The 14,828-nt window shown below is 47.2% G+C and overlaps 2 protein-coding genes across 4 annotated transcripts in view; one reads left to right on the plus strand and one right to left on the minus strand.

The window, feature by feature from the left end:
* The first annotated feature begins 7,440 nt into the window (after positions 1–7,440).
* Positions 7,441–14,828, plus strand: part of LOC101135984 (thioredoxin domain-containing protein 11) — a 64,107-nt gene continuing 56,719 nt past the window's right edge. The window contains exons 1-2 of one of the 3 annotated variants that reach the window (XM_004057212.5): positions 7,441–8,031; positions 14,273–14,489. In XM_004057212.5, coding sequence (XP_004057260.5) covers positions 7,778–8,031; positions 14,273–14,489 — 471 coding nt within the window. In that variant the 5' untranslated portion in view covers positions 7,441–7,777. Of the gene's footprint in view, positions 8,032–14,272; positions 14,490–14,828 lie in introns of those variants that run through there. The other 2 variants (XM_004057213.5, XM_063700073.1) reach the window with 2 other exon arrangements.
* LOC134757469 (arginine-glutamic acid dipeptide repeats protein-like) lies at positions 7,511–8,449 on the minus strand. The gene is made up of 2 exons (XM_063699797.1): positions 8,305–8,449; positions 7,511–8,025 (listed from the first exon to the last, which is right to left on the minus strand). Exons 1-2 carry the CDS (start codon positions 8,447–8,449, stop codon positions 7,511–7,513), a joined length of 660 nt encoding a protein of 219 aa, XP_063555867.1.

Genomic DNA, 14,828 nt, shown 5'->3' on the forward strand with positions numbered 1-14,828 from the left:
TTTTTTCAAAAACATTTTCATTTAGGCAGTGACTGACAGAATGCAAATTGAGACATGAAAGCAGCTTTTGACTTTGTCCTCCTCTCCTCTGAATTTGGGCTCCGGGACTCTTACTGATCGGCTCTTCTAGGTAGCTCTTCCTGGGGCTCCTGTGTTTCATTCAAATGAGCTACATAAGCAGGGAGAAAAAATGGTCAGCTGGTAAGACTTGGGCTGGAATACCACCAAGACGGCTGTTTGGCATAACACCTTTGACAGGGCTCAGAGACTTTAAAGTCAGGATCTGCTGGGCTGTGATGTAGCAAGCCTTTAAACCCTTAAGCAAAGTCACTTCCTCATGGGAACGTTGAATGTGTGGGATGTGGGGAAACAGAAAAGGGTCTTTTTTCTGTGTGAGCCGACCAATGGAGAGGAGGGCATGGCTGCAAGGAGTGAGAGAAATGGAGTGACATGGGATACCATCTGTGACTCTCTAAAAATACTAGGAGAGTCTGGTTCCCTCCATGTGTCGGGGGCAGTGGAGGCCAGTCACTGAACAAGGGGCATCGGGAGTGCATCTTTTTATTTATTTATTTAATTTTTTAGGTGGAGTCTCGCTCTGTCGCCCAGGCTGGAGTGCAATGGCACGATCTCAGCTCACTGCAAGCTCCGCCTCCCGGGTTCATGCCATTCTCCTGCCTCAGCCTCCTGAGTAGCTGGAACTATAGGCGACTACCACCACGCCTGGCTAATTTTTTTTTTTTCCTTTTTGTATTTTTAGTAGAGATGGTTTCACTGCGTTAGCCAGGATGGTCTCCATCTCCTGACCTCATGATCTGCCCGCCTTGGCCTCCCAAAGTGCTGGGATTACAGGCGTGAGCCACCGCGCCCGACCCAGGAGTGTATCTTTCTTTCTTTTTTTTTTTTTTTTGAGATGGAGTCTCGCTCTGTGGCCCAGGCTGGAGTGCAGTGGCGCGATCTCGGCTCACTGCAAGCTCCGCCTCCCGGGTTCACGCCATTCTCCTGCCTCCCAAGTAGCTGGGACTACGTTGAGCCACCGCGCCCGGCCTCAGGAGTGCATCTTAACTGCAAAAATAATCGTGTGTTAGGGTGATGTTTGCTGTAGAATGAAATGGTAATGTTATTCTGCTGAGTTTCCCTAGTCTGATGATGGTTGTTACATTTTTTCCTTCCATGTAATTTCTCCCAAACTCCTTATATCCTCTTCTTCCAGGGAGAATAGATAATAAAAAGTTGTCTCTGGGACAGGCACAATGGCTCACACCTGTAATCCCAGCATTTTGGGAGGCCGAGACGGGAGGCTTACTTTAGGTCAGGAGTTCAAGACTAGCCTGGTCAACATGGTGAAACCCCATGTCTATTAAAAATACAAAAATTCGCCGGGTGTGGTGGCAGGTGCATGTAATCCCAGTTACTTGGGAGGCTGAGGCAAGGAGAATCGCTTGAACCCGGGAGGTGGAGGTTACTGAGATCGGACAGTGTCTCACTCTGTATTCCAGGCTGGAGTGCAATGTCATGATCTTGGCTCACTGCAACCTTTGCCTACCGGGCTCAAGCGATCCTCCCACCTCAGTCTCCTGAGTAGCCGGGATTACAGGCACACACCACCATGCCTGGCTAATTTTTGTATTTGTGGTAGATATGGGGCTTCACCAGGTAGGTCTTGAATTCCTGGTCTCAAGTGATTACCCCACCTCAGCCTCCCAAAGTGCTAGGATTACAGGTGTGAGCCACTGCACCCAGCCTGTTTAATGATTAAAAAGCCAGTTGCTTTACCCTTTGGAATCTAGGCTAAAAACAACCTTTGACGATCATATGAGTGTTGAGATTTTTTTTCCAAACTCCCTGCATTTTCTGTGCTTCAGCTTTCCACCTTCTCAGCAATTCTCTAAGCTCTGAACCATCTTTTTGGTAAATTCCATTTCTGCTAACTCAGCCAGTTTCATGCTCTGGTTTGCAGCTAAGAACCCCGCCTGCCACACAGCCTTGGTCTCAGCATTAGGAAGTCAATGTTAATTACTCTGGTGAGATCACACCCCCATCCTACAAGTGCTGGGTTTACTGCAGTAGCTTTGGAGAAGAGCATGGTGCCCAGGGAGGGGATAAAAGGAAAGGGAAAAAAAAAAGTGAACAAGCAAACTCCAATCCCATTTTATTCGTAGAGGAAAGTAATAACTAGTGTGTCAACTCAGGCATGTTATCTGATTTTTTTTTTAATGTTTAAAAAATGACTGAGATACAATTCACTTGACAAACTTCACCATTTGTAAGCATACGATTCAGTGGTGTTTAGCATAGCATATTCACAATGTTGTGCTATCGTCACCACAATCAATTCTAGAATATTTTCATTCCCTAAATAAAGCCCACACGCCTTAGCCATCACTCCCAGAATCTACACACTTGTCCTGCCTCTCAAACTGTGGACATCCATTAACCTGCCTTCTGTCTCCAGGGATTCTCCTGTCCTAGACATTTCGTATAAATGGAATCATAATATGTGGCCTTTTACGACTGGCTTCTTTCCTTAGCATAATTCTCCAATGCTTACCTGTGTCGTGGCATGTATCAGTACTTCATTACTTTTTTTTTTGACATGGAGTTTTGCTCGTCTCCCAGGCTGAAGTGCAGTGGCGCAATCTTGGCTCACTGCAACCTCTGTATCCTGGGTTCAAGCAATTCTCCTGCCTCAGCCTCCCGAGTAGCTGGGATTACAGGCATACACCACCATGCCCAGCTAATTTTTTTGTATTTTTAGTAGAGACGGGGGTTTCACCATGTTAGTCAGGCTGGTCTTGAACTCCTGACCTCAGGTGATCCACCTGCCTCGGCCTCCCAAAGTGCTGGGATTACAGGCATGAGCCACCGTGTCCGGTGGTACTTCATTACTTTTTATAGCCACATAATACTCCACTGTTTGGATGGATCACATTTTTTAAATATCCATTCATCGGTTGATGGACATTTGGGTTGTTTCTGCTTTTTGGCTATTGTGAATATCAACAGCGCTCTGCAAGAGTTGTGACCTCAGTTTTGTTTGGCTGTAGTGAGCTGTCGCATCTGCCCTGAAGGTATGGAGGCTGCAGGTGAATCTTTCCTACCCTCAGGGACCCCTTCTGTGCACAGTGCTCCCACCCCCTGACTGAGGTGCCCTGGGCAGAGGGCTGCTGCCCAGAGGTGCCCACCCCTCTCCATCACTTACCCTTCCTGGAGCTTCCTATCCTGTGAGGACTGTTTGCATAGAGCCCCCAACCTTTGTTTTGATTTAGTTCCAGGGACCTGCACCAATTGGGAAACTGAAGGAGAGCAGTTAGGGCAGATTTGAAATATTCTTTTTCTTTTTGGTTTTTTTAGAGACAGGGTCTTGCTCTGTCCCCCAGGCTGGAGTACAGTGGCACAACCTTAGCTCACTGTATCACTGTAGCCTCAACCTTCTGGGCTCAAGTGATCCTCCTGCCTAAGCCCTCCAAGTAGCTAGGACTACAGGCATGCACCACCATGCCCAGCTAATGTTTTTTGTATTTTATTTTTTGTAGAGTTGACATCTCACTATGTTGCCCAGGCTGATCTCCAACTCCTGGACTTAAGCAATCCTCTCACCTTAGCCTCCCAAAGTGCTGGGATTACAGGTGAGAATTACCGTGCCTGATGCCTCAAGAACACTCTTTAGCTGGCCTGGGGAGATGAGAATATACACTGCTTTATCTGATGCAAGGGATGAATGCCCATTTCTAGAAAGCCCATTCTGTGATGATGATACAGTCTCCAAGAACAGAAACACCACTGTCCAGAGTACCCAGGCCAAGGGCCTGCCCTTTTCTTCTGCATAATCTGCTATCTTGTGTTGTTAGGCATGTCCTGTTTTGTAAGTAAAAGCTTGGAAGCTTTCAAAATTAATAAGCACTGCCAACATGGTGAAACCTCATCTCTACTAAAAACACAAAAATTAGGCTGGATGTGGTGGCTCATGCCGGTAATCCCAGCACTTTGGGAGGCTGAGGTGAGCAGATCACCTGAGGTTGGGAGTTTGAGACCAGCGTGACCAACATGGAGAAACCCCGTCTCTACTAAAAATACAAAATTAGCCAGGTGTTGTGGCATGTGCCTGTAATCCCAGCTACTCGGGAGGCTGAGGCAGGAGAATCGCTTGAACCCAGGAGGCGGAGGTTGCGGTGAGCCGAGGTAGTGCCATTGCACTCCAGCCTGGGCAACAAGAGTGAAACTCCGTCTCAAGAAAAAAAAATACAAAAATTAGCTGGGCATGGTGGTGTACATCTATAGTCCCAGCTACTTGGGAGACTGAGGCAGAAGAATCTTTTGAACCTGGGAGGCGGAGGTTGCAGTGAGCTGAGGTTGCACCACTGCACTCCAGCCTGGGCGACAGAGCAAGACTCCGTCTCGGAAAAAAAAAAAAAATCAAAATTAATAAGCATTAGTTCTCTCTGGCTGCAAGGAAGGGTTAATATTGAGGAAATACATGGCCATGCATCACAGCGACACGTTCTGAGAAATAACATTGTTAGGTGATACCAGCGTTGTGTGAACATCCATAGCGTACACTCACACAAACCTAGACAGTATAGCCTACTACACGCCTAGGCTATTGCTATATAGTATATGGTATAGCCTATTGCTCCTAGGCTACAAACCAGTACAGCATGTTACTATACTAAATATCTTAGGCAACTGTAACACAGTGGTATTTGTGTATCTAAATTTACACAAACATAGAAAAAGTATAGTGGGCCAGGACTGGTGGTTTACGCCTTTAATCCCAACACTTTGGGAGGCCAAGGCAGGCAGATCACTTGAGGTCAGGAGTTCGAGACCAGCCTGGCCACCATGGGAAAACCCCATCACTACAAAAAATACAAAAATTAGCCAGACATGGTGGCACACGCCTGTAATCCCAACTACTTGGGAGGCAGAGGCATGAGAATTGTTTGAACCCAGGAGGTGGAGGTTGTAGTGAGCCAAAATGGTGCCACTGCACTCCAGCCTGGGTGACAGGGCAAGACTCTGTCAAAGAAAAGAAAAGAAAAGGTACAATAAAAACAGTATCATAATTTTCTGGGACCACTGTCACAGCACATGACACATATATATTCCTCTGCCCCATTCCCTCCTCAAACCCTGAGCAACTTGATCTTGGTATAAAAAGTGGCCAAGAGGCTGGGCGTGGTGGCTCACACCTGTAATCCTAGCACTTTGGGAGGCCGAGGCGGGTGGATCACCTGAGGTCAGCAGTTTGAGACCAGCCTAGCCAACATGGTGAAACCCTATCTCTACTAAAAATATAAAAATTAGCCAGGCGTGGTGGTGGGCACCTGTAATCCCAGCTACTTGGGAGGCTGAGGCAGGAGAATTGCTTGAATCCAGGAGACGGAGGTTGCAGTGAGCCGACCTGGTGCCACTGCACTCCAGCCTGGGCGATAGAGTGAGACTCCATCTCAAAAAAAAAAAAAAAAGTGGCTATGGAAAACTCAGATACAAGTTGGTGTGGACGAGTTAGGGCTGACCTAACCTTTGAAAAGTAGTACAGCCTGACCCGAAAGGCCTAGTGTATTTTGAAACAAATTTATAATTGTTTCAGAAGAACGTTCTGGGCCAGCTGCAGTGGCTCAGACTTGTGATCCCAGGACTCTTGGAGTCCAGAGCGGGAGGATCACTTGAGGCCAGGAGTTCAAGACCAGCCTGGGCAGCACAGTGAGATCCCATCTCTACAAAAAATAAAAAAGAGAACATTCTGCTGCCAGAGCAGGGCCCCAGTTCTCAGAAAGTGAAGAGGAAACGAGGCATTCTTTTGTTAATCCAGGGTGGTTTTCTGGTCAGTAAGATACTGCCTTGCATTTGCTCACAAAGGACTGTGGGTTTCGTGAGATTAAACCACAGACAACAAAAGTACTTTGGACCTTATGAAGCCCTGTGCAAATGTCAGATGTCTTATGGAAGTGTAGGGTAAATTCTGTTGCAGCAAGCTACAGTGAATGAGGACACTGGTGACTTTTGACCATATTTATTTTCTTTAGCAATAAATTGTGTAACTCTAATCTACACAAAGGAATCAACAGAAGTATAAGTGGCAAATTAGAAGGTTAAAAAAACTCTGTAACTATATATTTTTTCTCTTAGCTTTTTAAAACAAGATTAACACTGTATGGTTGGGTTTGTAACATAGATAATAAGGGTAATAACAACACAAAACAGGGATGAGGGACAAGTTAAAAATAAAGGAGTTAATGTTATACTAGAAAATAGCTACTTTCTACAAAAGAAGGCAGTAAAGAAGAAACAAAAAGACGTGACAGGTGGGCGCAGTGGCTCATGCTTTTACATAATCCTAACGCTTTGGGAGGTCGAAGGGGGAGGATCGCTTGAGCCCAGGAGTTCAAGACCAGCCTAGGCAACATGGAGAGACCTTGTCTCCACACACACAAAAAATTTAGCTGGGCGTAGTCGCACACATCTGTGTTGCCTACTACTTGGGAGGCTGAGAGGGGTGGATCGCTTGAGCTGGGGTTGTCAAGGCTTCAGTGTGCTATGATTGCGCCATTGCACTCCAGCCTGGGTGACACGAGACCCTGTATCAAAAAACAACCAAAAAAAAAAAAAAGTGACATATAGAAAACAAATAGCAAAATGGTCGGTGTACATGAACTCACAACATGTTGGGCCTGGGTGGTTGACACATTAAATGTCTGGCCAATTGAGCAAGACAGCCATTGATTGCCCCATTCTACATCCACAGAAGCAGAACCAGACAGGAAGTGATGAGATTTGCACCTGGGTCACATAGCTGACCTGTGGCAGAGGTGGCGTCTCAGCTACTGGCCGTTAGCTGTGCCTTTTGTTTGTGGCATAACACCATATTGCCTTAATGCCCTCGAAGTTTTATTTGTCTAGTTTGTTGTTATTGACATTGGAGGACAAGTCCTTTTTTTTTTTTTTTTGAGACAAGAGTCTCTCTCTCTCCCCCAGACGGGAGTGCAGTGGTGCCATCTCCACTCACTGCAACCTCCGCCTCCAGGGTTCAAGCAATTCTCTGCCTCAGCCTCTCAAGCAGCTAGGATTACAGGCGCCCGCCACCACGCCCGGCTAATATATTTGTATTTTTAGTAGAGACGAGGTTTCACCCTGTTGGCCAGGCTGGTCTTGAACTCCTGGTCTCATGTAATCTGCCCGCCTTGGCCTCCCAACGTGCTGGGATTACAGGCTTGAGCCACCGCGTCCGGCCGTGTTTTTTTTTTCTTCAGTTAAGTGGGGATAAAAAACGGCTCACTACGTGCCTGTAGTGAGAATGGTGGACACGATTGTTGTCGTTACGGCTTCTAAAACCCAGCGCGGCGAGAGCAGACTACAGCGGTGTCAAGGTTCCAAGTGTTCCCCGCGGGTCTTATCCCAAGGGAGCAGCTTCTCCACGCCCCGCGACGGCGCCTGCGCAGACTCCGTGAGCGGGGTCGTGACCAGTGGGGCCAAGACTGGGCTGCGGGCGGGGAAGGCTTCCGTGCATTTACTTAGGGTGCAGGGCGTGGCCCGTTGGGGGTGGGGATTTGGGCGGTGTCGGTGCCCGCCCGGACTTCGTGAGCCGTGGGCGGAGCTGCGTGCTCTGGGATGTGAGGTGGGGCGGACCCCGCGGCGGCGGCGCGCGGCTGACGTGGAGCGTCCGGGTTAGCGGGTGCGGCGAGTTGCGGGATTGGGGAGCAACGGGCCGGGCCGGGCCGGGCCTTCGGGCCCGAGGCGGCGGCGGCGGTATAAAGCCGGCGACTGGGAGCATGTAATGTCGGAATGCGGAGGCCGCGGCGGCGGCAGCAGCAGCAGCGAGGACGCCGAGGACGAGGGAGGGGGCGGCGGCGGCCCCGCGGGCTCCGACTGCCTCAGCTCGAGCCCGACCCCGGCCACAGCGTCCTCGGCGGGCAGGCTCCGTCGCGGGCTGCGTGGCGTCTCCCTCATGGCGCGCCAGCGGCCCGAGCTGCTCTGCGGGGCCGTGGCGCTCGGCTGCGCGCTGCTCCTCGCCCTCAAGTTCACCTGCAGGTGAGGCGGCCCGGACCCTGGGGCCCCGCTAGGGCGCTCCCCCTGCTCTGCCGCCTGGAGCCTGCAGGGCCGGGTCTCAGCGGCCTCAGCCGGGGAAGTCGGGCCTGACCTTGCCCAGGACAGCTGACCCCTCCCGGAACCTGCGGCCACGGCTTCCCACCTTCTCCTTGCCCCGGCCCGCCCGCGGACATTATGGCGAGGCTTCCGGGTGGAGCCCTGCGCCCTATCGTCCCGCTTTAGTGCCGAGGGAGGCGGGTCGGGGGTGCTCCTCACCTCTTGGAGTCACTAGGGGTGGACCTGTCACTTCGGCCCGGGCTGTAGGACCCTCATTTTTCACCGATTTCATTCCCCTTAAGCTTCTGGTGTAGTGATCCACCGTCCGAGAGTTCCAGACCCGTTTTAGAATTCCCGCACTCATTGATCTAACGATTATTTTTATTTTGAGACGGAGTCACGCATTGTGTCCCAGGCAGGAGTGCAGTGGCGCGATCTCGGCTCACTGCAACCTCCGCCTCCCGGGTTCAAGGGGTTCTTCTGCCTCAGCCTCCTGAGTAGCTCGGATTACAGGCGCGCGCCACCACGCCTGGCTAATTTTTGTATTTTTAGTAGAGACGGAGTTTCACCACGTTGGCCAGGCTGGTCTCGAACTCCTGACCTCACGTGATCCACCCGTCTCGGCCTCCCAAAGTGCTGGGATTACAGGCGAGAGCCCCCTCACCCGGCCTGATCTAACGATTATTTATCTGCACCTACTATGTGCCGGACACTCGTCCGGGTGAACTTTTTGCTCCCTTGAGTGGATGGGACAGTGAACAAGTAAATATAATTTTTTAAAGCTTCAGTGCTATGCAGGGCATAGAAACGATGGCGGTGAGGAAAGACTTCCTAAGGAAGTGACATTTGAAGCTTATACAAAAAGGAGAAGGGACCAGCGCTGGGAAGATCCCGGGGGAGCGTGTCCACGGTAGAGCGAACAGCAAATGCAGAGGTTCTGAGGCAGGGCAAGCTTGGTGTTTCCCTGGAATTGATAAAAAGGCCTGACAGTAGGCTGGGGTGTAGGGAGTAGGAACATGAAAGTTCATGTGTGTCTTTTCAGGAATGTACACACATACAAAATTTGCTCTGTGTTTCAGGTGTACTTCTGGTCTCCCAAATCCACAGTGGGTCTTTTGGGATTCCAGTTTATAAGATCTGTATTGCTACTAGGATATCTGTGATTTCACCTCGGAACATTTTTTAGTTTATTTAGCACGATATGTGGCCAGTTGTCAAAGAGGTGTCAAAAGATTGGGGATTTTAGTGGAAAGATAAATTATAATAACTCTCAGTGAGCATTTTCCATAGGCCAGGTACTGTCAGCAGGGTTTCTCAGTCTTGGCACTGTTGATATTTTGGGTCAGATAATTCTGTGTTGTGGGGGCTGCCCTGACTACTGTAGGATGTTTAGCAGCATCCCTGGCCTCTACCCACTAGATACCGGTAGCACACCCCACAAGATGTAACAACTACAATGGCTTCAGACATTGTTAGATGTCCCCTGGGAGCAAAATTGCCTGCTTGGGAACCACTGTTTCCATGAAGCATTTATTCATTTAGTACATAACTGAGAGCCTAGTATGGGTGTCATTTAAATCTTACAATCCCCATTAAAGTTTGAATATACTGTTATCTTTCCCAGTGCACAGATGAAGGAGTCCAGCCTTCGTGATGTTTCAGAACCTGCTCCAAATCACACCTACGTGATAAGGGGCTGAGCTGGAATTTGAATCCTTTATTGTCAGGACCTCCTAGATTCTTAACCTTGTACTTTATTCTTGTCTCCCACAAGGACAGTATACGAAGTATTTTACAAGGTAGAGTGTTGCGAGGTGACATTTAGGTTCAAATTAGGAAGAGAGGTTTCCCCCTCCAGGGGTGAAGTTTATTTACATCGGTTTGTTAAAGTATAGAAATAATGGTTAATGTTTGTTCTGAGACAGCATGGCTTAATTGATACAGAAGTCCTTTGAGATTGAAAAGGAAGGAAGAGAGTAAATCCAGTTACTAGAGTAGGCAGAATGAGATCCTTTCTTGCTTCAGGCAAGGAGAGTGAACCAGTAAATGGCTGCTGCTTGTCTTCTTTCTGTGTCACTGGCAAATTTGACAGTCTTTTAATAGACTCGGATTAATTTTTTTAGGGTCATCTTTGATTGAATGGTGTCATGATACTGTTTATTGCTGTGCAACTGGCTAACATTTCTACCCCGCCTTTTCCTCTTTCAGTTTTAAGATCTTTGCTTTAATAAGGAGATAGGCTTAAGGGAGAATAGGATTTTTTTTTTTTTTTTTTTTTTTGGCTCACTGCAACCTCTGCCTCCTGGGATCAAGTGATTCTCCTGCCTCAGCCTCCTGAGTAGCTGAGATTACAGGTGTGTGCCACCATGCCCAGCTAATTTTTGTATTTTTAGTAGAGATGGGGTTTCACCATGTTGATCAGGCTGGTCTCGAACTCCTGACTTCAGGTGGTCCTCCTACTTCGGCCTCCCAAAGTGCTGGGATTACAGTGTGAGCCACTGCGCCCGGCCTAGGATTTTTTTTTTTAAAATTTAATTTTTATGAACAGCTCCAGGCTTGAAATAAATGTCTGCTCTCTTCAATGTCTGTGGCTTGGCTGAGTTCAAACCAGCTAATATGGAAAAGGTTGATTTGAGGTTGAGCCACAGTGAATAATCATGCGTTTCTGGGCATCTAATCTTTACTTACCTGTGTCTCTTCATCCTGCTCGCCTTTCTTTTACCTTGATTTAGAGGGAAAAAAAAATTGTCTGTGTGTAGATACATATGTGTGTATACATGTATTTATTTTGCTTTATTCCATTTTGTAATTTCAAAGCTGCCTCTAATGGTCTTTGCAAGGAAGTGATGTAGGGTGTGAATTTCATAGGAAAATTGGGGTTTCAACAGGCCTTTTTTTATGTTGCCCCGGCTGGAGTGCAGTGGCTATTCACAGGTGCAATTATGGCATGCTGCAGCCTCAAACTGCTGGGCTCAAGTAATTCTCCTGCCTTAGCCTCCTGAGTTTAGTAGCTGGGACTATAGGCACATGCTACTGGCTCAGCAACAACAGGCCTTCTTATTTGCAACCAATTCGAGTTTTTTGTACCCGAGACATACCCCTCATAGCTGCAGGAAATCTTTGCTCTATGTATAGTTTCTCTAAAATGTGAAGCAGATTGATGAGTTAAGTAGAAACTCACCAGTGTTTCTGATGGAGTAGAGGCGAGTGTTTCTTCTCCCTGGCCAATATTTGATTTTTGATTGGCCTTGTACTTTATCTGGCTCATTTAGGAATGCTTGTGAATATGCAGAGCAAAATTACTGAGTTGCTCTTTATCCTTTCGTTGACTGTCAGACCTACATTTTTCCTCAGATTGCATTATTTGATGCTTACATTGCATTTTTTTTTCTTTTGAGATGGAGTTTTGCTCTTTTTTCCCCGGCTGGAGTGCAATGGCGTGATCTTGGCTCACTGCAACCTCCGCCTCCCGTGTTCAAGCGATTCTCCTGCCTCAGCCTCCCAAGTGGCTGGGATTACAGGTGTGCACCACCATGCCCAGCTAATTTTGTATTTTTAGTAGAAATGGGGTTTCCCGGTGTTGGTCAGGCTGGTCTTAAACTCCTGACCTCATGTGATCCACCCGCCTCTGTCTCCCGAAGTGCTGGGATTACAGGCATGAGCCACGACGCTTGGCCATGTGCAGTTTGAATGGTAGAAAAGTAATTTCTCCAAAGAGCAGAATTTTGGATCTCTTGAAAACGTGTCTTTTTTTTTTTTCCCTGTAGTGCCCTCCCCACCTCTTACGTGGCTATCTTCTTGTTATTCAGGTCTCAGAGCTTAAATTATAGCACCTCCCAAGCCACCACTCCATCAGAGGAGCTACCATGTCCTTCTGTACGTTACCTTGTTAAATTTTTCACATAGTGAGCATTTAGTATATTTTTATTGTTTACACATTTGATGTTTTTCCTGTCTTCCTCCCCTAGAAAGTGGTCTCCTCGACAACACACAGTGCTAGCTGCCGCAGCCTCAGTGCTTGTGCCCAAAGCACAGTCACAGCTGCTCAGTAAAGAATTTTTGAATAATTGTGTAAGTGATTTTTTCAGGTTATGAAGGCATTCTGCATAGACTGAAAGCTCTCTGATTGAAGGTTAAAATATTAGTTTGAGTGAATAAATAGGTGACTTGCTCCGTTGAATACTTCTGCCTGTTCTGGAATTTCATATAAATGCAGTCATAGTGCATGTACTCTTTAGCACTTTTTTCACTCAGCATAATCATTTTGAGACTCGTCCAAGTTATAGTATATATGAGTAGGTTTTGCTTTTCGTTTTTATTGTGGAGTAACATTTAAGTAAACGGGTAAGAATATACCCCAGTTTATCACTTTACCTCATGAGTCATGCCAGCTTTCTTATGCTTACTGTTTACATAGTTTTTCTTTTCCCATCCTTATGCCTTTATCCTGTGTCTTTATATTTAAGATATATCTCGTTTAGATAGTGCATAATTGGGTCTTGCTTTATCCTGTCTGGCAGTCTGCTCCTCCTAATTAGGTTGCTTCCTTTTTTTTTTTTTTTTTTTTTTTTTGAGAGACGTAGTCTCGCTCTGTTGCCGAGGCTGAGTGCGATGGCATGATCTTGGCTCACTGCAACCTACACAATTCTCCTGCCTCAGGCTCCCAAGTAGCTGGGACTACAGGTATGTGCCACCACGCCCGGCTAATTTTTTGTATTTTTTTCAGTAGAGACGGGGTTTCACCATGTTAGCTAGGATGGTCTCGATCTCCTGACCTCGTAGTCTGCCTGCCTCGGCTTCCCACAGTGCTGGGATTACAGGCATGAGCCACCGCGCCTGGCCTCTCCTTTTATATTTAACGTAATTGTTGAGGTAGTTGGGTTTAAGTCTACCTTTGTGCTCCTTGTTTTCCATTTGTACCGTCTGGCTTTTGTTCTTTTCTTGTTCCTTTACTTTCTTTTTCTTTTTTTTTTTTAGATGGAGTTTTGTTCTAGTCACCTAGGCTGGAGTGCAATGGTGCAATCTTGGCTCACTGCAACCTCCGCCTCCCGGGTTCAAGCGATTCTTGTGTTTCAGCTTCCCGAGTAGCTGGGATTACAGGCGCCCATCACCACGCCCAGCTACTTTTTCATTTTCAGTAGAGACGGGGTTTCACCATGTTGGCCAGGCTGGTCTTGAACTCCTGACCTCAGGAGATCTGCCTGCCTCGGCCTCCCAAAGTGCTGGAATTACAGGCTGAGTCACCGCGCCTGGTCTCCTTTACTTTCTTTGGGGTTAATCTCATCGCATTTTAGGTTTCCATGTTTATGTTCTCTATTTATCTCGTTTAGATAGTGCATAATTGGGTCTCATTTGTTTCTTAGCAAAGCTGCCCTAATGGTTTGTGGTATGTGAGTGCAGATGCATGGACAGCTCAGGGTGTTTACTAGGGCCCTTCTACTTGGTGGGATGCAGCCTGGGCCTAGACCTTTAGGTCTTGATGGGGAAAGTTACTTCTGACCACTTGTTTGTTCAGCGTTCTTTTCTTTTTCCTCCTGTTCTGTTTCTTGTGGGAAGCTCAAGTGTTCAAAAAGCCCATTTTCCAGTTAAATAGGCTGTTGCTTTGTTACTTATCTTCATTAGTCTTAGGATTATGATATATATCTGGAGGAATGTATATTATTGTTTAATTGTTACTGTTACCTGAATGCCCTGGATAAGTACAAGCCAACTCCAGCTAATAAGCTTAATGTTTTCTCAAAGTTGAGTTGATTGTAAGCATCTCCCGTGGAAATCTTGTTAATGGTAGTTTACATGCTCCCTCACCGTAATTCTGAGCTTGCATGCTGGTGGCTCTAAAGCCCTGGAGATAAGTGGCTTCTGTGGAGAGCCAGGCTGCAGAAAAAGGAGGATGAAGTCTTTGGAATGTGGGGAGCAGGAATATGGATTATTCAGAGACATCCTTCTCTGCTCTCCACTGCCCTGCCAGCCTACACCTAGGGGACAGAATCTCAGAGAATTGTTTCCAACGTATTATTCATGTTCTTGCATTTGCTCAGCCAGATGTTGCCTTTCTAGGGCAGTGATTTTGGGACTCCATTTTCTTATTCTAAAGAGGATTTTCCTTTTAAACTTCATTCTACTTCCACAGAGCTATTCTTAGAAGAAGATAAACTAAGCAATCTTTTCTGTGTTTGCTCTTTTTTAGTCGAGCAAAAGATGTGATAATACCAGCAAAGCCACCTGTCAGCTTTTTCTCCCCGAGGTCTCCAGTCCGTGACCTCTTCCAGGGGCAGCTGGATTATGCAGAGTACGTTCGACGGGATTCAGAGGTGGTACTGCTCTTCTTCTATGCCCCTTGGTGTGGACAGTCCATCACTGCCAGGGCAGAAATTGAGCAAGCGGCAAGTCGGCTTTCAGATCAGGTAATGCTCACATTCAGCTTAAGAATCAAATGACTGTCAGTCCTATATGTAGGGCAGGATGTCCCCACAGAGACACCTTGCCCAACGGGCAGACTTTGCCAAGGTGAACTCCAGGAGTCGTTTCTAAGTTACAGAGCTTTCTATAAAGCAACAGAAAGGATTTCCAGTTGTGGCGATTGTACTCCAAGGCAAGTGTGGGAGCAGATTCTGAATCTCATAACACAAGTCAATGCTTATCCTGGGGTGCCATACTGTTTGGTGTCAGCACTGAAAAAGGTCGAGGGACTGAAAATCCTAGTTCTTGCATATCCATTTGATACTTGCTAGTTAGGTATTTTA

The sequence above is a fragment of the Gorilla gorilla genome, chromosome 18, assembly GCF_029281585.2.
Source record: "Gorilla gorilla gorilla isolate KB3781 chromosome 18, NHGRI_mGorGor1-v2.1_pri, whole genome shotgun sequence".
NCBI classification, from domain to species: Eukaryota; Metazoa; Chordata; class Mammalia; order Primates; family Hominidae; genus Gorilla; species Gorilla gorilla.

Coding starts and splice junctions, on each gene's coding strand:
- LOC134757469 (XM_063699797.1), bottom strand. CDS start 8,449: ATGAGTGCGGGAATTCTAAAACGGGTCTGGAACTCTCGGACGGTGGAT. Junction 8,026..8,304: donor ACCCCTAGTGACTCCAAGAG/GTGAGGAGCACC, acceptor CCTCACCTGCAG/GTGAACTTGAGGGCGAGGAG.